The following is a 25273-nucleotide window of genomic DNA, read 5'->3' as shown; positions in this document are numbered from 1 at the left end:
GAGAGAGAGAGAGAGAGAGAGAGAGAGAGAGAGAGAGAGAGAGAGAGAGAGAGAGAGAATGTTATCTGTTGCCTTGTTAATATGAGAAGAAAGGTAAAGGCTGAGGGGCTAGTCCATGATGGCCTTCATCTCAGGACTTTCCTGATACATCCTTTTCCTCTTGTGTGAGAAGCCCCTAGATCTCTTTGCTCACCTTGCTAAGAACATTGTATCACTTGCCAGGCATTCCCAGAATTCCTTTGCTTTTCCTAGGATCCATGTCCTTCCCTGTGCAGCCTCTACCAGACAGCACCCTCATGTTGTCTAGTGTTCCCATCCTAGCTTAGTCTCAGGGCTTCCAGATCTCTGCTTTGGAAGCTAGGGGCGGCTGGGGTAGAGTCTGGCAGGAATGAAGTCCTAGAGTTGATCGACAGCAGTTCGACCCAAAAGAGCCCTCTGCTCTCTGTGCAGGCCCTGCTTTTCCTCTACACCCTCTTGTTTTTCTTCCCTGTGCCTTGCTGTACCAGGGTTTTCTTCTGTACACCTCCTCTGACTGACTCTGCACGTTGCCTTATATTTTGCATTTAGATCTGGTGGCCCTCCAGACTGGAACAGTTCCCTTGGGTGTTGAGTGAGCTAGGCACCAACTGGAAGACGGAGAGCTGAAACTGGTTGCCTGAGGCGGATCAGAACTCAACTGATGCTCTCTGGGTTTGCCGGGCAGCGGACATTCCTCCGGCCCCTCCATCTGGGCTCCTGTGGATAGGAGGGGCCGGGCGAGCAGGCCAGCTGGGCTATGATTTGGTGTCTCCGTCTGACCATCCTCAGCCTGATCATCAGCCAGGGGGCTGACGGTGAGCCAGACCCCAGGGAACCAACAAGTCTGTGTTACCCTGGGATGCCACTGTTCACTAAGGGGTTATTTGTGAGAATTCAAGAGTAGGAGAGGGCTAGGGCTGGCACGGAGAGGTTGGAGTTTTCCCCACTCATTCAAAGTCTCAAGGAAACTTGAGAGTTGGTGATGAAGCCTCCCCTTCCTGCATCTCATTTTGATCCCTTGCTGTTCCCTCGTGCTGCCCACCTCATAGGTCGGAGGAAGCCTGAGGTGGTCTCTGTGGTGGGCCGGGCTGGGGAGAGTGCAGTGCTGGGCTGTGACTTGCTGCCTCCAGCGGGCCGCCCCCCTCTGCATGTCATCGAGTGGCTGCGCTTTGGATTCCTGCTTCCCATCTTCATCCAGTTCGGCCTCTACTCTCCCCGAATTGACCCTGATTACGTGGGTAAGAGTTGTCCTTAGGTGGGAGGGGGAGTGTCTCCAACAAAAGGTGGACTGAGTAGGCTGCTCTGTGCCCTCCCCATCTCATCTCCTGCTCCGCTGCTTAGCAAGCATGGCCCTGCTCCTCAGCTGTGCTCATCCTTGGAGGGGTTCATTTACTTACACGCGGTGCATGCACACGTTAGAGCTTTGCTGCTGCAGCTGTGGATGGCGTGTTGCATGGGAGATGCTGCGGCTGGATTTCAAGTATCCATCCTAACTTGCTAACTGTTCAACCCTCATCTCACGCGACCTTCCAGACTCCATCTTGATCCCCCTGAGATTCCCCACCTGGCTCTATGCTGGTCTCTGGAACTACTATCTGCTACTCTATGTCATTCCCTTCCCTGTCATCCAGAATGCCAGTTTGGAGGTTCCAGGCTTTTAGGGAGTGAGCTAAAGGGACAGCAGAGTGGGTAGGGATGTGGGCTCTTTGAGTATGGGGAGCATAGTCTGAGTCTGAGTCGCAGAGAGCATGGACACAGACCGGGGTTATTGGAGCAGGTTCCAGCTCAGTTCCCCAAAGGTCTAGGCATAGATAGGTTGGCTGGCTCTCTGCTTCCAGAGGCTACAGTAGAGGCATACTGTATGGGTCTCCCTGGGGTCTTCTACTGCACCCCAGCTTGTTCTTAACCCTGGATGGAGCCTTACTCTGAGTGACTTACTATAAAGTCTCAGAGGGCCTGCAGGAGGCCCTAAGGATGATTTTGGGCTGCTGGGCAAGAAAGAGACTTGGTGCTTCATTTTCAGAAGTGAAACCCAGAAAAGGCCACCTGGGAAGATGTTGTTGGGGTACCTTTTCTGCCTTTGGTTTGAATCCTGAGGGAAATCTTGGGATTGGCTGGGCTATTGTCACTGGCTGGCTGAGCTGAGAGAGGAGGAGGTCCTGGCAGGTGCCTGCCTGCAAGAGAGAGTTTATTTTCAAACTGGGGGCAGTTATTGGCAAAGAGCCTAGTTGGGAGTGTGTATGTCTACACAAGCCCTGGGGACTTGATGAAAGTGGGCCCCAATTAGCACAAATAGAGAGAATTGGTACAGGCACAGCCGGCCTTCCTGTCTGTGCTTGCCTGTGCCCAGGGGGCTTTGGCTGCAGGACTGAGGATGGACAAATTCAAATTATTGCCAGGCTGAGGCAAGGAGGGGGGTGGGTAGTGGAGGAGAGGTGGAAGAGCTTTCCTTTAGACCACCTGGGAGATGTGGGGCTCTGCCTTTGCTCCAGCAGCAGTCGGCTTTTCTCTTGAGCTCTGGGCAGAGAAGCCAAGAGATGGCTAACTCCCCTGTCTACCTGTGGATTTCTCTAGCCTGCAAGCCTTTGTGCCCCCTCCCCACCCCCACTTCTAGACTTTGCTCCCATTCTTGCCCCTGAGTGGCCTATAGCTCCTGAGCAGCCACAGGAGTCCTGCTTTGGTGAAGACCCCAGAGGGAGGCCGTTGAGCCCATTAACCCTTTATTGCCTCACAGTTCAGAAGGGGCCTCTCAGCCTTTGTGCAGGGGACTCATAATTGCAGTTGCTAAGCAACAGGAGGTGGAGGTTGCTGCGGACAATGCTGTTCTGTCATAAACCCTGTGGGCAAGTGGAGGGGAGATGGCCTGGGACTGCCATGAGGCTGGTGGCCTAGAATCTGCAGGGAATCATGAGAGAGCATAGCTCTGGGAACCACATTGAAGGCAAAGCTGGTTTTAGGGGCTCTAGAAGCTATGGGGCAGAGGATCCTACACGTGGTAAAAGGCAATATAAAAAGATTTAGGCCTAATAGATTAAGTAAGCCACTGTATTTAAAGCATTTAACATAGCACTTGGGTGGTGTGAAAGAAACTGGGGAGAGGCGGTGTCTGAATCTGTGAGACTGGCTCTTGGCCCTCGACTTTTGGGCTGTTTCTTGGGAGTTTCAGGGATGTCCCAGCAGAGCAGATAGACTTGTACTTTATAACTGCACTAAGTTTCTTAGTTGCGTGATGAATCACCTCTGATTGTCCATCTAGAGCAGCCAAGCACACTCTAACAATCTCCCCTTTCTGCCTTTGATCCTTCCAATCTGTCTGCCTCACTTCATCATCCCAGAATGCCTCCTTGTGCCCCTGGCTTCATAGTGCAGCATGTGGGCACAGTCACGATTTGAACTTCTGTGTGAATGCACACTTGTCTGTGTCCATGCTTAAATTTAGTGTGGGCTTCTTGCCTTTTCAGAGCCCAAGAGAGCAGACTCTCCTTGTCAGATGCCGCACAGAGGCAGATCTGAAGTCTCTTAGGTTTGGCCTTGCAGGTGGAGGGCAGCTCTATAGGAGGTGTGCCCAGGACACAGGAAGCCATAGGATTGCCACTCTGGTCACCTTGTTTTGAAACATTGCAGCTTTTCTGGACCTCCTAGGGAAGACAGTTTGTACAACATGCTGCCCTGAATATTCTGGGTAATGGGCATGGGATTGTTAGCCATTAGCTGGTAACATTTCTTGAATGAAATAAGAGATTGTGCTCAATGCCCTGAACGTCACTTGATTCTAATGCCAGCGTTCAGTGGAAAGTGCTCTGGCTTGGTAGACCTGGCTTGATCTGCTAATAGCTATGCAATTTTAGAAAGAAGTTTAATGTTAGTTCCTTCATCAGTGATGGATTTTTGGGAGGATTAAAGACAGTGACAAGGTCTAATATTACATAGGTCATATTCAGTGCTCAACCTTTCTGTCTTCACCCTGGAGCTCAGAGATCACCATGGTCTATCGTGTGGGACTTGGAGGAAGCTGCCTTCTGGGGTCTGCTCAGCTCAGTAGCCTGGCAGAACAAGGTGAACGAGGAATCCTGCAGGCTTGAGGAAGGGTATTATGTTAAATATTTACCTGCTTGGCCCATTCTTATCTCCTGGGTGGAGATTACACACCGAGACCTATAAGCAGGTCCACCCATTCTCAAGAAGCCACACCTCAGGACCAAATGTTAGAAGAAAAAAAGGCCACTAAGCTTAGTAGCTACCCTAGATCTATGACTCTCATCTTTCTAGTGGCATCAAGGGGCACACAGGCTAAGTTTCTACTTCAGATAGGCCACCCTAGAAGTAGAGTGGAAACAACTTGGAGGAGTGGGTGGTACCCAGGATTGCTGCTGTCACTATCAAGGGAGGCCTAGGATAGGCAGGATGCTGAATAGGTACATCATCTGGGTGCTACATTTGCCTGTCCTGTGAATTTTAGAAAATACCATTCGTTCACAGCAAAAGTCAAAGTGAGGATGGGCAACTGCTAAGTGTAGGGGGTACAGAGCCACTGGATAGCCCAGGTGAGAGACGCTGCAGGGCTTCATGGTAGAAGATGGCAGAGAGGGAAATACTAATACTTAGAAGGTGGAATCTGAAAGATGTAATGAGTAAGTAAGTGGCAGACAGTAATAGGAATCCAGGTTGTGCCTGGCTCCCCATAGGGCAGCCTGGTGCATGGTGGTTGGTACGGTTCACTGATGTCGAAGAAGAAACAGAGGATTCGTTACTGAATGAGGGGTGGGGCCCAGATTGAGTGTAGGCTTCTGATTTCGAAGATCCATCTTACCTATTTGTGTAACAGCCTTTATGCGAGCCTCCAGTGATGCCAGGTGCTATGCACCTCCTCTGCATCATCTCTTGCCTCCCGCTGCATCCCAGTTTCTCCCTCTCTCATTTTGACTGAGGAAACTGAAATTGACAGGCTGAGTAACTTGCCCAAAGGAGCGTGCGGCTGAGCTGGACTTGCACCTGAGTACTTTGGGCTGCCAAGCGTGTGCCTTGCTCATATAGACTGCACTGCTAGGGGTGTTTCAGGCCGTCAGGGTGCCGGGTTCCCTTAGAGGAGGTCCTGAGGGACTGGGTGAGCACGTCTCAGTCAGCTCAGTGGTGTGCTGTGGATGCTGAGCTGGTGGGAACGAAGGCTCTTTTTGTGCTGTGGTGTGTGGCTTTGTGGGGCTGCATGTGGTCATAGCTGGGGCGTAGAGGGGCTGGGCTGGGCTGGGGAGGCTGCTGACGCGGCTGCCTGCCTGGGTCGGACTCTGGCCACTCTAAGGCGCTTAGGCCGCTGATAATAGCTCTGGGAGATTATAGGCTTTGGTAGATGAGGTACGGGTCCCTGGGAGGGCCCCAAACACTGCTAGAGATTTCAGGGACAGAGTCCTCTAAAAGCAGAAATATCCCTAGAGAACGTATATCTTGGTCTTATAAAGTACCTCAGGAATGGTGAATCTTGTAGGAGACCAAATGCTGGCTCTTCATTCCTTCTAAGAGTCTGGGATAATACAGTGTATTTCAGTGCAACATTTGGTCCACTCAACAAGCCTTGAGTTTTTCTGGTCTGCTTTGGCTCTCAGCTATTGAGAGGCAGGAACAGTCAGAAACATTGAGCATAGCAATCTTCCCCCAATGATCTCAATTCCTCTGTTCCTCTGGAGACCTTCAACCTCTGGGAACTGCCTGTGTGGCCAGGACTGGGAGGCTTTTGTAGAGTCCATTCAGCACCCTTGACTCAGGACTTCCCTCCTCGCAGGACGAGTCCGACTGCAGACAGGAGCGTCTCTCGAGATTGAGAGGCTCCGAGTGGAAGACCAGGGTTGGTACGAATGCCGAGTGCTCTTCCTGGACCAGCACAGCCCTGAGCAGGATTTTGCCAACGGCTCCTGGGTGCACCTGACAGTCAATTGTATGAAGCTGGGGAAGCTGGTGATGGGGGGAGGAGAATGCTGGGACCCTGGCAGTGAAGGGAGTGAGCGAGTTCTGTGCATGCCCTACCCATCCTGGCATTGGCTCACCATGCTTGTTCATTTACTGCCTGCCTCTTACCTCTGCCCTCCTTCACACCCTCAGTTCTTCAGATAAAATCCAATCACCCCACAGGCTCTGAGTCAGGAACTTTCACTCCTTGGTCAAGGTCATGGCTAAGGTGTATTGGGCCCTGAATGATGCATCTCACCCCTGCACAGTACTTTTCATCTAGGGTCTTGTTTCTCCCTCTCCACTAAAAGGGAGGCAGTAGTAACCGTTCCCATTCCATAGGTGAGACTGAGGCAGAGCTTCAGGTACAGGGAGCTTGTGATGAGTCTAAGACCCGCTCCCTCTGATTCCCAGACTTCCCTGGGCACTTGGCGCACCCCCTAATTCCGGGTATACAGACTGTGTTTAGCGTGTGCCAGTGTTGGGGTGGTCCTGCCAGACAGGTGACCCTTGGCTAGTATCCCCGTGTACCCGGGCAGGCTCCATCTCTTAGAGGAGTTCTCCCTGGCTTTTGAACTCTGCTTTGTGGGATCATAGCCTTTTTGGCAGCCCCTGATGCCTCTTTCCCTTGCAGCTCCCCCTCAGTTCCAGGAGACGCCTCCCTTAGTATTGGAAGTGAAGGAACTGGAGGCTGTTACCTTGCGCTGTGTGGCCCGTGGCAGCCCTCAGCCTTATGTGACTTGGAAATTCCGAGGACAAGACCTTGGCAAGGGCCAGGGTCAGGTGCAAGTGAGTGGGTCAGCAGGACTGGGAGAACAAAACGGGAAGGCAGGAGAGGGACAGAAGTCAAGCCCGGAGATGGGTCGGAGGAGGGGCTGTCCATCGGCTCCCCGAGCTTGAGGTGCTGCCTCCCTCTGCTGGCCAGCTCTGGAAGTGCAGAGTCTGAGGCTGACCAAACAGGAAGGGCATTTCCTTAAAGATTCCTTACCTAGGTGCAGAATGGAACACTGTGGATCCGTCGGGCAGAGCGAGGCAGCGCTGGAGACTACACCTGCCAAGCCTCCAGCACCGAGGGCAGCGTCACCCACGCCACCCAGCTGTTGGTGCTAGGTGCTCTTTGGTGGGAGGGCAGAGGAACTGGGCCACCTACAGTAGAAGACATGATCCGTACTAGGGAAGCACACGGAAGATTGGGAGGAGGCTTATGTTTGAACAAGGGGACCCTGTAGGGTGAAAGAAAGATTAAAGAAATGGTCAGTTTAGTGCCCAGCAGTGCATTACAGTGCAAAGGACATGGGTGCTAAGTGTTAGCCCATGAATCATGGGACTCTCTTGAGTCCTGGTTTTGTGATCTCGAAAACGAGGTTCATATCAACCTCTCACAGGACTTTGCCAAGCACAGGAAGCGGTATATAGTGCATGTGTGTTGAACTCTTCCTTTTGGAAGGAGAGGTAAATGAGGCATGTGAGGCAAGTATCCATCTTCATAGAAGCTGTGGGGGAGAACCAGTTAACCGATGACCCACTGGAGTGTCACTCTCCACAATGTACGATGCTGGGTATACAGTTAAGGCTAGAGACCCTGACATGAGGAAGGCTCATCAGGAAGTCTTGCCTCCCTGGGCCCTCTTCCACATACAGTTTTTAAGCAGAAGGAAACAAGGTGAGTAGGCTCACCTGTCATTCCTCATGAAACAAGGCAGACTTGGAAAAGGGAGCCGCCTCTGGAACAGGATGGTTTTTTACTACACGTTCTGATCTGGCTCCTCAAGGCCCTGTCACAACTTGCCCCATTATTACAAAGGGCAGAACCAGGAAGAGGTGTGTAGAAGGGCCCTGAGGGTTCTGGGAAGGTCATGGTCTGAGGATACCTTTCTGCCTTGATACTTCCCACAGGACCACCTGTCATTGTGGTGCCCCCCAACAACAGTACAGTCAATGCCTCCCAGGATGTTTCCTTGGCCTGCCAGGCTGAGGCGTACCCTGCTAACCTCACCTACAGCTGGTTCCAGGATGGTAACAATGTCTTCCACATTAGGTAGGGGACCCTCTTCCTTGGGTAGGGAGGCAGGGGATTGCTGAGTCGTCTCTGAGGGGCTCCTTGTCTGAGGACTAGGTTCTACTTCACATATATCACATTGTAGCCGCTTACAGTCTCGAGTGCGGGTCCTGGTCGATGGAAGCCTGCGGCTACATGCCACACAGCCTGAGGACGCTGGCCACTATACCTGTGTTCCCAGCAATGGCTTTCTGCATCCACCCTCAGCTTCTGCCTATCTCACTGTGCTCTGTAAGTCTGAGCCTCAACTCCATACTCCTTCCACATCCTGCTCCTCCCCACTGAGACAGACCAATGACCTTGTCTCCAACTTGTCTCTGCATTCTTCCAGACCCAGCCCAGGTGACAGTCATGCCTCCTGAGACACCCCTGCCCATTGGCATGCCTGGGGTGATCCGGTGTCCAGTTCGTGCTAATCCCCCACTACTGTTTGTCACCTGGACCAAAGATGGACAGGCCTTGCAGCTGGACAAGGTACAGGCTTGTGACAGGGGAAGGAAGGTCTTGGCTAGATGTTGTGCTTGTCAGAGGGCTGGCTGCAGCTCAGCGGGTAGCCGAGTTTAATTCAGCACTGTGGTTGGGAAACATGTTTCCTACCAGATGCCAATGTTAGGTAGCGTCTGTGGAGGTGAGGTGAAGTATCTATTCCCCAGAAGAGATATTCATTCTCAGATCGTTGCCTTGAGGGCAGAACTGCCACAGAAACTCTGCTGTCAGGCCAGAGAAGGAACAAGGCTTTTGTTTTTAGGTCTGGTTAAGGATAGACCAGTAACAGATTGTGGGCCTTTGGTGAGCTTGTAGGCCTTGAAGAGTGGGTAGTCATTCCATGTAGAAACCCCTTTGCAAAGGCAGGGCACAGGCCTAGTGTGTTGATGAAGTGGTGAATCAGGCAGAGGGGGAACTGCAGTGAGTGCCTGTAAGGACTTGAGAGGTGTAAAAAAGGCTGGAAAGACAGGTTGGGTCCTAGAGGAAGAACTGCGTGCCAGCTTAATATGACCTCATTCCGAGCTTTTGTTTGTCTGAGGAGACAAAAAATTCCTTGAGGCATCACATCTTTCCAACTGAGAGTCTCCAGGGCTTTTACAATTGTAGCATTTGGTAAATTTTTGTTGAAAGTTTCCAAAAAAATCTTTTTGGCGATGGTGTTGTGGAGTCAGGACTGTTGTTAAGAGTTGTTGGGAGCAGAGCCCCAAGGCGGTGAAGCAGCGAGGACAGTCTGGGTGAAGGGTTGCTCAGTCTGAACCAGAGAGAACCTGAAAACAAGACAAAACAAAAGCTTTTGTGCTCAGCCCAGAATGACAGACAAGAAGTTAGGTGTGGAGAGCGAGGGGCCACACTTTGTCAGGGAGAATGGGAGGCTTTCTTATCGAGGTGGATTGGGAGATTCAGAATTTAGCAATGAAGTGAGTGCCAGGTGAGGCAGGGAGAACCCACTGGCTCAACTCAAGGGATCCATTCATGCTGTTCTCTGTGAGTGGTGCCACACTGTGTTGTCACAGTCTCACGGCCCCTGACAGAACAGACAGAAGTGGAGGACCAGAGTCCAGAGAGAGGGCTGATTTCCTGAAAAGAGTTTCCTGTGTCTCCTCCCCTCTTGAGTTGCCTCTCTCCTCCCCAGCTTTGCCTCTGTTGAGTTTGTCATTTCCTCTGCCCTCTAGTTCCCTGGCTGGTCCCTGGGCTCAGAAGGCTCCCTCATCATTGCCCTGGGGAATGAGGATGCCTTGGGAGAATACTCCTGCACCCCCTACAACAGTCTTGGTACTGCTGGACCCTCCCCCGTGACCCGAGTGCTGCTCAAGGTGAGGCTCACAGCAAACCTGCTGTGATACGCACAGCCAGGTGGCTGAATGTCTGTCTGAACCATGTCAGCAGGGTGGAGTGAGGCAGGGAGCTATGGGAGGGGCTCCTACGTCTGTTTCTTGTGGTGGTCATAGCAACAGCCAGTAGAATACACAGAGATGATACTGGCCAGTAGGACATCAGTCACGTACACATTCACGGAATGAGATATCTGTCTCGTCTCAGTCCCTCAGGGAATAGAGCAAAGGGGAGAGAGAGGATGATCTGTAGAGCTTCATTTATCTCAGAGAGTCCTGCCCCAGCCCACCATTACCCAGCAGTCCTAGCTGCTGGGAGCAAAGACACAGAACGAGAGATGGAGACAAGACTAAGACATTTTGACAGGGATCTGGGAATGGGGGACACCAAAGCTTAGAGGTAGAAGAGAGGCTGTGGAAGAGACCCCTCCCAATACAGCTCTGGCCTGCAGGCTCCCCCGGCTTTTATAGACCAGCCCAAGGAAGAATATTTCCAAGAAGTAGGGCGGGAGCTACTCATACCATGCTCCGCCCGGGGAGACCCTCCTCCTATTGTCTCTTGGGCCAAGGTAAGGTTTCCCAGTCCTGACTCAGCTCTACCTGGGTCCATGCCCACTGTTTCCCTTGCTGTGTTTTTGGAAAGAAGGTTCACGCTGTCAGAGGCAACAGGGGGAGGGCACAGGTTACTTGGAGAGATGAGTGGCCCCCTTGGTGAGGGGTGGCTGCCTGTGTCTTCAGGGCTGACCAGTGGTTCTGTAGGTGGGCCGGGGACTGCAGGGCCAGGCCCAAGTGGACAGCAACAACAGCCTCCTCCTTCGACCCTTGACCAAGGAGGCCCATGGACGATGGGAATGCAGCGCCAGCAATGCTGTAGCCCATGTGACCACTTCTACCAATGTATATGTGCTCGGTTAGTGGCCCGGGAGTGGGCTGGGGCTGGGGGAGCCACATGACAGGAGATGGGAGTGTTGTTTGGGGGAGGTGTATAGATGGGGTTTGTGGGTATGGGAGTCCCCCAAGGAATGGGTGGAGAACAGAATCTCCAACTTACTCTTCCTTTACCCTACTTCAGAGTCCTGATCACCCTCCCTCCCTCCGTTCCCCTACCCAGGCACCAGTCCCCATGTCGTCACCAATGTGTCTGTGGTACCTTTACCCAAGGGTGCCAATGTCTCTTGGGAGCCTGGCTTTGATGGTGGCTATCTGCAGAGATTCAGTGTCTGGTATACCCCACTGTGAGTGACCCGTTCCTGACTTCACCCTGGACCTACCTGGCCCTCTGCCCTTTCTCCCATCCCTCTCTATGCCTAGTCACATGCTAGCTCTGCTGCCTTACTTTTATAGATTCTTAACATTCAGGGCTGAGGTTCTGAGACTTTGGTGGTTGAGCAGAGGGGTGAGGTCAGCTCTCTGGACCCCGCACCATCCTGATCTTCCTTGCTGATGAGATCTTCCTATATCCCCCAGAGCCAAGCGTCCTGACCGAGCCCACCATGACTGGGTATCTCTGGCTGTGCCTATGGGGGCTACACACCTCCTAGTGCCAGGGCTGCAGGCTCACACGCAGTATCAGTTCAGTGTCCTTGCTCAGAACAAGCTGGGCAGTGGGCCTTTCAGTGAGATTGTCCTGTCTATACCAGAAGGTAAGAGGTCCTCAGCTCTGCACGGCACAGAAAAAGATGAGGAAATGCAGGAGGGATGGGATGGGTGGAGGAGGGCAGGGGTAATGGGGGGATCTGGGAGATGGAGTAGAGGTGCTGAGCAGCTTGGGGTCCAGAGAGGGTCCAGAAGCGCTATAGCAGAATATGTGGGTGTTTGTGGTTGGGGAAGGACAGAGTGGAAGGACAAGATGAAGGACTTGGAGACTCCTAACCCTCCTATCCCTCGTTTGTGTTTCCGCCTGTCCTGTTTAGGGCTCCCTACCACACCGGCTGCTCCGAGGCTTCCTCCAACAGAGATGCCACCTCCTTTGTCCCCTCCTAGAGGTTTGGTGGCAGTGAGGACACCCCGGGGCGTACTTCTGCATTGGGATCCCCCAGAACTCATCCCCGACAGACTGGATGGCTACATCCTGGAGGGACGGCAAGGCTCCCAAGGCTGGGAGATCCTGGACCAAGGTGTGGCAGGCACGGAGATCCAGCTGCTGGTGCCTGGTCTCATCAAGGTGTGTGCCAGAGGCAGCAGAGCGAGGGAGAGGCCAGTCTCTTCTTCTTTCCCGATTCTGTCTTCTCATCCTGACTTGGCCATTTTCACCTCCTGTCCTACCTCATTCTTACCTCCCAACTGCAGTCTTCACAAAAGGGACTATGGTGGGCAGTGCTGGTCCTGATCTCCTCCATGGCCCTCCACCTCTCATCCCCAGGACGTTCTCTATGAGTTTCGCCTCGTGGCCTTTGCTGATAGCTACGTCAGTGACCCCAGCAACATAGCCAACATCTCCACTTCCGGTGAGAACCAGTGGTGGTGGTGGGTGGAAATTGCTGGAGGTCATATGGGGATTCTCCACCCACTGATCCTCTCACCTATCCCTTTGCCCAGGCCTGGAGGTGTACCCCTCCCGCACACAGCTACCAGGACTCCTGCCCCAGCCTGTATTGGCTGGTGTTGTGGGTGGAGTCTGCTTCTTAGGCGTGGCAGTCCTTGTGAGCATCCTGGCTGCCTGCCTCATGAATCGGCGCAGGGCTGCCCGACGCCACAGAAAACGTCTGCGCCAGGGTAGGTGCCATCCATCACTCGCCTTCCCTAGGCACACTCTCTCCTTCACCCTCATCACTGGGATCCTGAAGTACTCCTAGTCCACTTGAAGGGTTGACCATCCACCAGCTGTCTGTACCTTTTGCATGGTCCTGGGGCAGCATCCTTCCATTCTGGTACCTAGCCCTGCATACCCTTTCCCCAGTTGGATGGGAATGGGGTTTAGAGTTACATTCCCCGGGGCTCGGGAGGATCTTTATCCGAATCAATTGCTGCTCTCCTGTCCTTACAGATCCACCTCTGATCTTCTCTCCACGTGGGAAGTCAGGCCCACAGTAAGTCCCTTTACCTTTTTTGGCTTCCTCCTGCCTTCCTACTGCTTCCTATGTTTACCTTCAGAAGGAATAGGAAATTCAAGGGAAGTGAGAATAGGCGTGTGCTGGCCCCAGCTCAGGGACTAGTCCTACACGGTTCCTCTTCCTCCCACCGCCTGGCCCCACCCTTGCTTGCTTTCCCTAGCTCTGCCCTGTTGTGCGACAGACCTTGCAAGGCCAGACCTCATTCTTCTGTCCTTCCTCAGCTCTGCTCCTGGCTCAAGCAGCCCTGACAGCGTGACCAAGTTCAAGCTCCAAGGCTCCCCAGTCCCCAGCCTACGCCAGAGTCTGCTCTGGGGGGAGCCTGCCCGGCTGCCTAGCCCTCACCCGGATTCTCCACTTGGTCGGGGACCTTTACCATTGGAGCCCATTTGCAGGGGCCCAGATGGGCGCTTTGTGATGGGACCCACTGTGGCCCCCCCACAAGAAAAGCTATGCCTGGAGCGGTCAGAACCTCGGACCTCAGCTAAACGCTTGGCCCAGTCCTTTGACTGTAGCAATAGCAGCCCCAGTGGGGTCCCACAGCCCCTCTGCATTACAGACATCAGCCCTGTGGGGCAGCCTCTTGAAGCTCTGCCTAGCCCCCTACCAGGTCCAGGACCCCTGCTCCAGTACCTGAGCCTACCCTTCTTCCGAGAGATGAATGTGGATGGGGACTGGCCACCACTTGAGGAGCCCAGACCTGCTCCACCTCCAGATTTCATGGATAGTCTGCCCTGTCCCACCTCAAATTTCCTTCCACCACCTGACTCACCTCTTGCAAACCTCAGGGCAGTGCTTCCTGGGACACTGATGGGGGTCGGGCTCTCCTCAGAGCCCCCTTACACAGCTTTGGCTGACTGGACACTGAGGGAGCGGGTCTTGCCGGGCCTTCTCTCTGCTGCCCCTCGTGGCAGCCTCACCAGTCAGAGCAGTGGGAGGGGCAGTGCTTCCTTCCTGCGCCCTCCCTCCACAGCCCCCTCTGCAGGGGGAAGCTACCTCAGTCCAGCTCCAGGAGACACAAGCAGCTGGGCCAGTGGCCCTGAAAGGTGGCCCCGAAGGGAGCATGTGGTGACAGTCAGCAAAAGGTAAAGGCAGTAACTACCTGTTCTTGCCCAGGCCCTCCACCCTGCCCTGTCATTCCATATCGCCTCTAATCCCTCGCCCCTCCCCCTACTCTTCACCTTCTGCGTTCCATTTCCACCCTGAGACCAGAAGACCCCTTATCTTGGAAGTTCTGCTGAGATCCATGAAGCGCGATCTGATTTAGAAGACGCTAGGTTCGTACTTTCCTGGTTGCCGTCTACTCCTCCGCCCACACTTACCACCTGTCCTTTAAAACAGGAGGAACACCTCTGTGGATGAAAACTATGAATGGGACTCGGAATTCCCGGGGGACATGGAGCTGCTGGAGACTTGGCACCCGGGCTTGGCCAGTTCACGGTCCAATCCTGAACTTGAGCCAGAGTTAGGTGTGTGACCCTCTAAGCTGCACTCTCCCACGCCCACCCTCCCATGCTCTGAGCTGGTCTTTCTGTTTCCCAGGCAATTCCTGAGAGTCAGGCTCCCTGCCCTGGAGTGTCTCTTGCTCCCTAGGCTCCCTGCACTGTCCTTTGGAGCCTCAGCCTGAACCCTGCAGCCAGTGAGTCACGGTACATCTTCTCACACCGTCCTGTCTTCCCCTTGAAGGTGTCAAGACCCCAGAGGAGAGCTGTCTCCTGAACACCACCCACGCTCCTGGCCCCGAGGCCCGCTGTGCTGCCCTTCGGGAGGAATTCCTAGCTTTCCGCCGGCGCAGGGATGCTACCAGGGCCCGGCTACCAGCCTATCAGCAGTCGGTCTCTTACCCTGAGCAGGCTACTCTGCTCTGAGCATGCTTAGTGTGAAACTAAGACAGGCGTATGGATGTGCAAAGGAGGCCAAGACCTTGGCTCCAACCTGGGGCACTGTCCCTACCTCTCTGTGTCATAGACCCTGATGATGGCCTGGTGGCAGGCTTGCGTGAGCTTGGTATAGAGTGGATGTACTGACTCTCTGAGTCTGGGAGCTGAACAGGTGTGTGTGTGTGTGTGTGTGTGTGTGTGTGTGTCTGTTTGGGGGGTGTTTATGGTGTGAGTGCAGGTTTTTTTTTTTTTAAACAGGTGAATAATAAAAGTCTGAAAAACGTTTCTCTGTTACCTCTCTTTGTGTTTAAGAGAGGTGAGGAAGTCCCTGGATATGTACAGAGAGGGTTCTGAATGGGACACAGTCAACAGTCATTCAAGAAAAGAGTTGTTAAGTGCCCAGTAGGCATCTGCTGTTAGGCTAGAAGGCATGAGAAAATAGAGAAATCATTGAGACAATGCCTTTGTCCTTGGGGAGTTCTCTCTAGTCAGCCAGGCCAACTACGTTCTGTGATAAAGCTGTAAGCTGGTTATCACATTGGCACAAAGAGTCAATATTTAGTAAATACAACATGTGGGAATTCCTGTGACACTCACAGGAGATCGACAGCATTCCCTGTGTGCCAAGCACCGCTCGGCGTTCTCTCCATGTGCCTTCTAAGTCTCCGCCACCTGGAGTTTATTTTGTAGACTGGGCACGGCAACTGAAGCTGAAGGTGCTTTCATAATTGACCGAAAGCCACACAAGCAGGTAACAGGCAGAGCAGGGAAGGAAAACCTGCCTATGGGCAACTTGACATTCTGTGGGTCTGAGCGGGACTTTGGGGAATAGTGAACGCAAAGGTCAGGGTGGAACTGGTTGGTTTTTTAAAATGTCAGGCTCAACAGGGGACTCCACCATAACGTGAAGAAAGAAAACCATTGGTGGATTTTAACTGGGGAACTTCACTAACTGAAGCTTGAAAAAGTAGGTGTTCAGGGCACTTCTAAACTATTTCTCCACTTAGCCCATCCCCCCAAGATCTAAGAAATGTCAACTCATTAAATGAGAGATGTAAGAGAAACTGAGTCTGAACCCAAGGTCCCAAGTCCTACCACACCCTTAAGGCCCTGGGCAAGGAGTGGCCTCACTGTTCGTGTCCCCCCCACCCCCGGGGTTGCTTGAAATTAAATCGCAAGCAGAATCACGTGGGGGTGCTGTCCCAGACTGCAAGCCCCAGTCCTGTTACTCCTTACTCGAGCCTGTGGGAAGGCTCTTCCTGTACCTCCATTTACAAAAGGCCTTTTTGTAATAGTAGGCTTCTTACAGAAACAGGCCTGCGATCATGAGCTAATCTAGGCAGAAAGTTTCCTACTAGGATACAAGTCTATGGCTGTTGAGTGGAGGTTGATCTCCTGGGTGGAGACCTTTTGCAGCGGCGCCAAGGACTCAGCAGGCTCTTTATTGCTCATTCCTGCCTACTGACCACCTATCTCAAGCGCTCCAGCATTCCACGCGGCTGCGCCTTTAAACTCTCTTGGCCCTTGCCCCGCCCCTGGTCCGCCCCGTCTGAGGCGGGACCCTCCAGAAAACTCCAAGCCGCGCCGGGTCTTGAGCTCCACTCGCCACTGCACCCCCTGACGTGAGAGCGCTCTCATCCAGCCCGCTTGGACGGTGAGCAGGACTGAGGGACCAAGGCAGCGGGGTGGGGGTGGGGGTATGTGTGTGATCTGTAGAAAGCAAGAAGCCAACACTTGAGACTTGCTTCAGGGAGCGTGGGGGGTTGAAGACTGGTGGACGCTGGGGTCCGAACTGGGTGCCCCGCCCCGTGCTGTCAGGTCCGGTTCCCAAGCCTTCTCCGCATTGTTCAGCAATTAAGTAAGGCAAGCTTTGCGGGTGCATAGACGGGACGTCCGTCCCGACCCAAGAGGTCTGGTCTCAAGTCCCAGCAGTTCGCTCCAGCGTCGAGTTCTTTTTGGGGGAGAAGGAAGGAGGGCATCCGACGTCCGCAGGCTGCTGAGTGGCCGCAAGAACTGGGTTCTGGCGCGCGCCCCGGTGCGTCTCTGCGGTCCCTGAACTTACCACGCGACCCTTTCACTTCCTGGTCCAGGAGCACGTGTGGGCACTGTCTGCCTTCTGTGACCCCGAGACCGCCCTTTTGGTCCCCTCCACCTAGTTAGTTCGTTTGTCTGGGTATTCGGGGTCACCAGCTGTGGTCACGGGTCTCGGTGAGTTCTTTGCACAGTAGCCTGGTCTTCTGTGAACCCCCCTCTTCTCCTGGAGTTCATTTGACCTCGGACATCTCGGGGCTGCAGCCCTGACTGCACTCGGATGTGCCCTGTCTGTAAGGGTTGGCTGCTGTCCAAGCTCTCTTCCCCTAGCCTGAGACCTGCTGCCCCCTCCTATCTCCCCTGCTGCTGGGAAAGCCGGTGGTGGCCGCGGGCGGGCGGGCGGGCTGCCCAGACCTGCGTCACCCCAGTGGCGGGAGGGCGGTGGTTGACTCATCCACAGTAACGGCCCAGGGTGTGGCCGCAGGGGTGGGAGCGGCGGCTAGAGGGGCTGAACCTGCAGACCGGAAGTAGATGTTCTCCTTATTGGGCTCTGCAGGCCTACCTGTGTTTGTATCCAGAGGTTCTGGGATACCTGGTGTCTGTGGAGCAAAAGCCGCGGTGACGGAAAGGAGGTGCGCTGTAGAAGACCTGTGGCTGGACGGGTCCCCTTGTTCTCTAGAGCAGGAGTCAGGGATAGCTCATCTCTAAGCTCCTCCCATTTTTTCTTTCCTGCAGCTCAGGGTACACCTCAGACTACGGGCCAAGGTAGGGAGGGGTAAGGTGCTAACGTTCCAAAGCCGCAAATAATCTTTGTCCTTGCGATCCCCTTGCATACCCACGACTTTGCTGTCTATGGTGCTTCCCAAGGGATTGGCCTCTAGTCTGTGTTCCACTCCATGGCTTTGCCCTTCAAGATTGCCAGGTGTGGGCTTTTTAGCTCAGAAAATGTCTTTCCTTCCCAGGATATTTCTTCTTTGATTCTCTACGCACAAACTGCATATGCCCTCCAGATCCTCCAGAGCGGCCGCTTCCCCCTCCCCGATACCCCTTTCCCCATTCTGGTTCTACCCTGAGAGCTGCTAGGATCCCTTTTGCCTCTTTGCCTAGAGCCTCCACCCAAGTCTGTGTGGAGTGGGTGTTCCTGCCCCCCCGGGGGGGGGGGCGCCACCTTGCCTCCATTCCCATGTTTGGTACACAGAAGCCATGGCAACGGCCTCCACCCCCTCCTCTCCTCCTGAGCAGCCCTTGTGGCTTCCTGTTTGTGGAGCTTAGCTTTCTCTTCTGCTCAGGACTCGAGGTGGTTAGGGGACTGCCCTCTGGTGGGGGAGGGTCTTCCCTAAGGCATCCCTTTAACCGCAGTGCCCCCACTGGCCTTCTGCCTACCCACGTGGCGGTTCTGTTTCAGCAGTTGGGAAGTTCCCTACATTCCACTTGCACAGTGAGAGGAGAGTCCCATTGTCTTCTCAATACTTAATCAAGAACTCTAGAGTCCAATCCTCCAACTTGTTGTCCCCCTTGCCTTCAGTATTGACGTTGAATGGGGTGAGGTAAACTACCAGCCGTGGTTTGGGTGGAGCACTGGGTTGGACGGCGTTTTATGGTTCCTTCTCTCCCAGTTATTGTAACCTTGTGGGCCTGGATGAGGATGGTTCCCAGGGCTACCGTCAGCTCTAGAGTTTGTCACTGCCAGCCCGCTGTGCAAGCTAGCCAGTTGTCTTCACTTGGGATACCCAGTTCTAGGCATCCTCCACACCTGTGTTCCAGCTGGACAGATCCCTTTAGCCTACACCAGAAGGAGACTTGCCATTTTCTCTTTCTCTGAGGGAGGGCTGGGTTGGATCTCATGAGTGTAACTAGGGTGGGTCTCTCCAGCTGCAGCAGCCGCAACCCATCCGTTGCCTGCCAGCCTGGAGGCAGGGAGAGGGACAGCTGCTGTCCAGGCAGGGCCGGCTGGGAGAGCCTGGTCTAAGAATCCCACCCCGTGGCTCTGCCACTTTGGGGTTCTATGGTCATGGCCTCAGAGTGGAACAGAGACACTGCAGCTGGAAACGAACAGCCCTGCCAGCTGTGTCCAGGCTCCCGAGCTGGAGCAGGGAGATACTGGAAAGGTCTGTCTCTGAACTCTCCCTCTCAAGCCTGGTGTCTGGTTAATCATTCTCTTGCCCTTTCTTTACCTGTGCCTGGACTCCAGGCTCACCAGCTCCTTGGAAACAGCCCCAAGCAATAAGAGGAAAGCTGTTTCCAGAAGAGGTCTAGAGATTGGGCAGGGAGAGGCGGCTTGCGTGTGATAGCAGCCTCTAGCCCCCTTCCTTTCCTTTTCCTTTTTCTAACCATTCCTTTGTGGTCAGAGGTTACAGCACTCCCCCCATAGCTCAGGGCTGAGTCGCTGCAGCTGGACTGGTGAGGGCGAGGTACTGGCTCCCCTTTCTTCCCAGATTTCAGCTACTCCACCCAACGACTACCTGCATTTGTCAAGCTGAGTGTGTGTGGCCTGCGGTGCAGGGTGGGTCAGGACCCAGCCTGACATTTGTCCGGTCTCCTAATGAAGTTTAAAAATAACTGATTTATGGGAAGAATCCTACCGGAAATGTGCAGCTGGATAATCCAGAGTAGAAAGGAGCGGCCATGTTGAAGGGTGGGGGAGGGGACTGACCCAGCACACAACCTCTGCCCAGATGTATGACATTATTAGCGACGGACTTATTAGCCTGACCTCTTTGGCTGAGCACCAGAGCCCATTGAGGGGGTGGTGGGAGTGTTTAACCTGGGGTGCATGAGAGAAGGAGCCAGAATGACTTCATCCCTTAAGACTGACCTGGCCTGATGCCAGATGTGGGCTCCCTTCCTCTCTCTCTCTGAATGGAGGCGCTTGTCCTGTGGATACCATTTTGTGAACAGTCAGAGACAGCTGGCTCTATTTCTGACTAGAGAGCAGGACCCCTAAGCAGTGGCAGGGATTAGCAAATGAAGGACACTGTCCCTTGTCTGTCCCTGGCACCCCTGCATAACAGCAGCTACTCTCTCCAGGTTCCTGGGTGTGGCACCTGTCAGTAAAGTGGTGGGTGGGGCAGGCTGCCCACAGTGAAATGCCCGCCAACTCAGGCCTGCCATCAAGCCAGCAGCCCTTCCTAACCAGGGTCCTCAAGGAACCTTAAACCTAGCTATGCACTTTACCACACTTCTTTCTCTTCCCAGGTTTCCTTAAAAATCACACCCAAGGCTCTGGGTTAATTTCCCCTTTCTGCTGTAACAAACTATGAACTTAGCCACACACTGGATGCTCTGGCAGTCCTAGAAACTCAGCGGGAGAAGCTGGTGGGCCATACTCGCTGGGTCTGAGGAGCTAGGGGAGGATCCATTTCCTTTTCTTTTCTGGCCTCTTGGGACATTGCTTGGTTCCTGACCCTTCCTGACAGCCACCTTGTCTTCACTTCTCCCATGCTGCCTTCCGCTTTCACTTACTGAGAATGGGAACTCTGCTGACGGTACTGGGCCCACCTGGCTGGGAAAGGCTGATCACGCCATCTGCAAATGTACACCCTACCTTTTCAACTATGTACGATGACATATCTCTTGGTTTGGGGAACCAAGATTACTATATGGACACTGTTGGTGGGAGAGTAGGCAAGGGGGGTTAGTCTGCCGATCACAATTCCTAGAAGGAAGGAATTTGTTTTGTCTGCTGGGTTTCTCTCAGGAAATTCCCTCTGCCTGCTGAGATGTGGGCCTTCCTTTCCCAGCAAGCCCACCCAGACTGCTTCTGTCCCTCTGCTTCTATTAATTCCTGAAAGATGATCTGTGCAGGTTAATATTTGTTGTGCACACTGTTTCTACTTGTCAGTGCTACACCATGTATCCCCTTGGTGAACACTGTGGCCAGAGACTTCGTTCTTTTCTACAGCCCCTGGTATAGATCGGAGATGCTCAGTTACAACCTAGTGCTTAATGGAGGGTAGTTCACTCACTCCCGATCTTGGCATAGGTTTCCCGTATGCTCTTTACGCTTACTTCCTGGATCACTTTTAAGGCTGGGAAGAGTAGGGTTAGGGGCCAGACTGATTGATTTGCCTCTTCAAGCTTCATTACTCCAAACGAGGAGCTGAACTGAAATCCTTTACCTCATCCTGCATTCCATTGGGTCCTAGGCTTCATTCTAGTCGCAGAACCATTCATTCAAATGAAATTTAGCATCTGGGTGGCTTCCTACCAGCCAGAGTTCAGAAGAGCCCTGCTGTGTTAGCTCCTGGCCAGGAGTTCCCTCCCTGGTCTTTATAGCCACCCTATGCATTGGACTATAGAATGTTGACCGTGGGCCTGGTTATGTCCTCTTCACAGCCCTTCACCGTCACCACAGCTGCTCAGAATGGCCAACAGGGGACCTTCTTACGGCCTGAGCCGAGAGGTGCAGCAGAAGATCGAGAAGCAGTACGACACGGATCTGGAGCAGATCCTGATCCAGTGGATCACCACTCAGTGCCGCAAGGACGTGGGCCAGCCCCAGCCTGGGCGAGAGAACTTCCAGAACTGGCTCAAGGACGGCACGGTGAGAGCTGGATGCAAGAGAGCAGGGCGAGCGGGGCTGATGCTGGGGGACCAGGGACTGTTTTACAAAAGAAAAGGGAACGAGCATGCAAACCCAAGCTTGCCAGCCTGAGCATCTTCCTTGGGGGCTCTTAGAGCTTCCATGCTTTCCTGTGTCCACGGAGGAAAGGTCAAGGCAGATGTGCCTGCTGCAACAGGGGCTGATAGGTGCTGGTAATGTTTGGGAAGAGGGTGAGAAGGTAAGCTCCAGGGAGTGGTTCTGGAGTAGTGAGAAAAGACTAAACACTGGCCCTTTATCTGGGTTCAGAGGCAGGAGGCACCTTAAGGCTCACCACAGGAAAGGCATCTCTCTGGTTCACTGTCTTTGGTTCTCTGATCTTCAGTAGGTCCGACCTCACCTCTGTCTGCCTGCTGCCTCTTCCAGGTGCTGTGTGAGCTCATTAATTCACTATATCCTGAGGGGCAGGCCCCAGTAAAGAAGATCCAGGCCTCTACAATGGCCTTCAAGCAGATGGAGCAGATCTCTCAGTTCCTGCAGGCAGCTGAGCGCTACGGCATTAATACCACGGACATCTTCCAGACTGTGGATCTCTGGGAAGGTGGGCCAGGGGCCAGAGCTGTTACCCGGGAGAGCGGGCATTGGGCTGGGCCACCCTTACCAAAGAAAACGTATAGCTAGTAATTTTCCTGAGGACAAGTGTGTGTGCGTGTATGTGTGTGTGTGCATGTGTATTTGATTAAGAATGGGGCATACTGTAGGTTGAGGTTGAAACAATGAATTAAAGTTTGGATACCAGGCTTGCAGACCTAGTGACAGATAGAATGCTGGCATCTAGTAACCTACTTCTGCTGAGATGATATCACCATTTTCTTCCAGGAAAGAACATGGCTTGTGTGCAGCGGACACTAATGAACCTGGGTGGGCTGGCAGTAGCCAGGGACGATGGGCTCTTCTCTGGGGATCCCAACTGGTTTCCTAAGTAAGTATCTGTGGGATAGCCATAGGCCTTGCTTGTACAATATTCTTGCCCACTCCTGTCTATAGATAATAGAACCAGTCATTACAAGGCATCTTTAGAATTCCAGAAGGTGGCGGGTGGTGGTTGTGATGGCGATGACTGTTCTTTTGATGAGACAAAGAGGTGCTTCTAGGCTGCTCAGGAGTTTCAGAGGCAGAGTGGGTGTTGGCTTGTACACTTCAGGGAAGAATTTACCGGGGTAGCTAGTCTCTGACCACCCCCTAACTAGTACTTCCTTTCTACCCAGAAAATCCAAGGAGAACCCTCGGAACTTCTCAGACAACCAGTTGCAAGAGGGCAAGAATGTGATTGGGTTGCAGATGGGCACCAACCGTGGAGCATCTCAAGCTGGTATGACTGGCTATGGGATGCCACGGCAGATTCTCTGATCACACCCCCTTCATCCCCCACCCTCCACGAATGGTTAATATATATGTATATATATGTTTTAGCAGACATTCCTTGAGAGCCCCTGGATTGCTAAACTCCCCTCTGCCAGGGTGGGGTCCAACCTATCTTGTCACCGCTGGCAGTGCCTGATAATTGCTCCCCCCCTCCCTCTCTCTCTGGGCTTACTAATGCATTCCTTCCTCCACAACCATCAAAACTGGACCAACGAAAACCCTGGGACCAAAGCCTCCTTCCCCCGGGCATGTTTCTGCTTTCATGACCTCTTCTTTAAGTCCGTCCCTTGGCTAGGAGGTCAGAGATCCTGCCCTGTGGCCCGATGCTGCACTGACCATTCCTTCTACAAGGAAGCCTCTCCTACAGCTGTGGCTGCAGGAACTTAATTTATAGGGAGGGGCCTGTGGCTGTCACTCCAGCCACAGCTGGGCTGTACTTACCACATGTCTGGGCAGCTTTCCCTAGCAGAGGCCCTTTGGCCCCCTACTTTCCATTCCTGTCACTGTGGCTGAGGGGTGGAGCAGAGGCAGAAGAGCTACCCACCATGGTCTGGGCTTGAGGAACACGAGTTTGCTGATCTTAAATAAAAAAATCTCATTTTTTGAATGGATTCTGGCTGTTTCTAGGGCGACTGCGCCCATTCCAGGGTAATGGAGTCATACCAGACAGGAAGAGAGGGTACAGAGGAGCGGTTGTGGGGCTAAGCCCTGTCTTCGTTTTCTTTCCTATCCTCTCTCTGTCATTTGGTTTAGGGGACGACAGGTTGGGTTTGAGAAGGGGCAGAACCTCAGAGCTGTTGTGGGTAGGGGTCTTAATGCAGATTGTGCGGCCTGTGTGTGCAGGATGGGAGAACTTTACTCCGCAGCGAATTGGGCAGGTGGCCTGCTGCTTCTGGCCTGACAAACATAGACCTCATCTAACAGGAGATCTTTCAGGGAGATGGAGCAAGATAGTCCCCATGTTGAAGCAGGCCATTCTGACTTGGGTTGCTGAAGGTGGGGGTCACAGTGACTAGATAAAGCCAAAAGCTTGGAAATGAGCAAGAATGAGTTGGTGGCTGTGGAGATGGACACCTTGTCCACTGATCCCAGGCACCTGTGGGCCGAATTCCATGGAGAGCCTCACAGTGGCTTTCCTCTAGACTCTGGCCTTGGACAAGATGATCAATTTGGGATCACCATCCTCAGCCCAACCCATGAATGAATGCTTGCAGCTTGTAGGTCTTCTGTCATCTCAAGGCTTCTTATGCCATCTCCAAGTCTTCCAATGGAGGACTTGAGGGACTCTAGGTCAGCTAGTGTCCCATCCCTGCCCACTGGAACCACCCAGTCTCAGGACCATGATCTCCAATGTCCCTCGCCCTCACAATACTGTGCCTGAGATTCATGATACAGCAGTTTTTAACCAAAGACCTTGTCTTCCCTCCTCTGCCTCACTGTGACAGTCTCTTCCTGGAAACACCTACTGTGTGCCAGGCACCATGCTGTAGTTTATAGCCATCAGCTCTGTGGCCTTCAGCCCAGTTCTGGTGTCATGCTATGGAGGAGATAGCATTTTCTTGCTTGCTGCACTCCCGGGGGCTGTGGCACAGATAAGACAGGCTGCAGCCTCTGTATAAATCTCCAGGGGCTAGCTGTCAGTCCTTTATCTCTCCTTCAGGAAGGCTTTGTGGACTGCCAGTGTGAGAGAGTGATATCATTGCAGAGAAAACACTGAATTCACAGATTTATTTATTTTTTTTAAAAAAACCTCTTTCCCTGATTTAACTATTTCGAGTTATAACTGTTGTCGACATACTGCCATCTTCTGAGATGTGATGTGCCTCAGCACTGACTGGTCCCAGAAGATTCTTACAGAAGTTCAGGAGGCTGACATACCTTGTTATTGCCCACATTTTATTCACTGGCTCTCACAAAGGGCAAGAAACTTTGCTAAGGCCACCTTGGAATCACAGGAAGGAGTCGGTATTTGAGCCCCAAGTCAACCTGGCTGAAGGTCTAGTCCAGCCTGTGCTGTTACAGCCACAAGTCGGATGTGGAGGGACTGGGGGATGGGATGTAATGGGATGCTGTTCCCCATTCTGTAAACTATAGAGAATGATTTCTCCTAAGGCTCCTGGGAAGATCGTGCAAGCCCAGAGTGGAAAGAGCTGCCATGGTGAATGCTCATAAGGGCCCAAGAAATGGAAGTGAGGAGACAAAAGACGGGCTTTGTGTGTACCTGGGAGATTTCTGCTGTCAGTTAGGTCTACAGCCCTCCACCACTGCACAGCTGAATACAATCAAAGAAGCGCCAGCTGGCCCTATCCCACTCTCTAGAGCGACATTTCAAAGGCAGACATCAGTGGGGCCCAAGACATGCTCATTTTCCTTCCAATTATGATCTCCAACTGCCAAGCTTAGAGGGGAAACTCAAAGTTTCTCAGTCCGTTTCAGTAGGTGTTCAACTCTGTCCTGGTTAGTTAGTTAGTTTGTTTATTTTTGTCAACTTTATACAAACTGAAGTCATCTGGGAA

At 53.1% G+C, this 25273-nt stretch overlaps 2 protein-coding genes across 3 annotated transcripts in view; both read left to right on the top strand.

Annotated features, from left to right (window-relative positions):
• Positions 1–14999, top strand: part of Igsf9 (immunoglobulin superfamily member 9) — a 16562-nt gene extending 1563 nt beyond the window's left edge. Inside the window, exons 2-21 of the mRNA XM_028785710.1 lie at positions 568–833; positions 1068–1256; positions 5792–5944; positions 6590–6744; positions 6948–7065; positions 7852–7993; positions 8100–8245; positions 8346–8488; positions 9673–9813; positions 10284–10400; positions 10591–10741; positions 10943–11066; positions 11299–11474; positions 11745–11995; positions 12194–12278; positions 12370–12546; positions 12818–12860; positions 13106–13966; positions 14223–14350; positions 14568–14999. Of these exons, the coding sequence (XP_028641543.1) occupies positions 776–833; positions 1068–1256; positions 5792–5944; positions 6590–6744; positions 6948–7065; positions 7852–7993; positions 8100–8245; positions 8346–8488; positions 9673–9813; positions 10284–10400; positions 10591–10741; positions 10943–11066; positions 11299–11474; positions 11745–11995; positions 12194–12278; positions 12370–12546; positions 12818–12860; positions 13106–13966; positions 14223–14350; positions 14568–14749 (3540 nt within the window). The 5' untranslated portion in view covers positions 568–775 and the 3' untranslated portion in view covers positions 14750–14999. The remainder of the gene's footprint in view (positions 1–567; positions 834–1067; positions 1257–5791; positions 5945–6589; positions 6745–6947; positions 7066–7851; positions 7994–8099; positions 8246–8345; positions 8489–9672; positions 9814–10283; positions 10401–10590; positions 10742–10942; positions 11067–11298; positions 11475–11744; positions 11996–12193; positions 12279–12369; positions 12547–12817; positions 12861–13105; positions 13967–14222; positions 14351–14567) is intronic.
• A 1296-nt stretch (positions 15000–16295) lies between these two features.
• Tagln2 (transgelin 2) lies at positions 16296–23368 on the top strand. Of its 2 annotated transcripts, none has more exons than XM_028785743.1 (5): positions 16296–16415; positions 21128–21335; positions 21759–21933; positions 22212–22314; positions 22601–23368. In XM_028785743.1, exons 2-5 carry the CDS (start codon positions 21156–21158, stop codon positions 22740–22742), a joined length of 600 nt encoding a protein of 199 aa, XP_028641576.1. In that variant the 5' UTR covers positions 16296–16415; positions 21128–21155; the 3' UTR covers positions 22743–23368. The 2 variants fall into 2 exon arrangements, with proteins under 2 accessions (XP_028641576.1, XP_028641575.1); XM_028785742.1 differs by lacking the exon at positions 16296–16415 and adding an exon at positions 17408–17424.
• The last annotated feature ends 1905 nt before the right edge of the window (positions 23369–25273 follow it).

This window comes from Grammomys surdaster, unplaced genomic scaffold (genome assembly GCF_004785775.1).
Source record: "Grammomys surdaster isolate TR1022 unplaced genomic scaffold, NIH_TR_1.0 125341, whole genome shotgun sequence".
Classification (NCBI taxonomy): domain Eukaryota; kingdom Metazoa; phylum Chordata; class Mammalia; order Rodentia; family Muridae; genus Grammomys; species Grammomys surdaster.
This window is presented reverse-complemented; position numbering and strand designations above follow the sequence as displayed.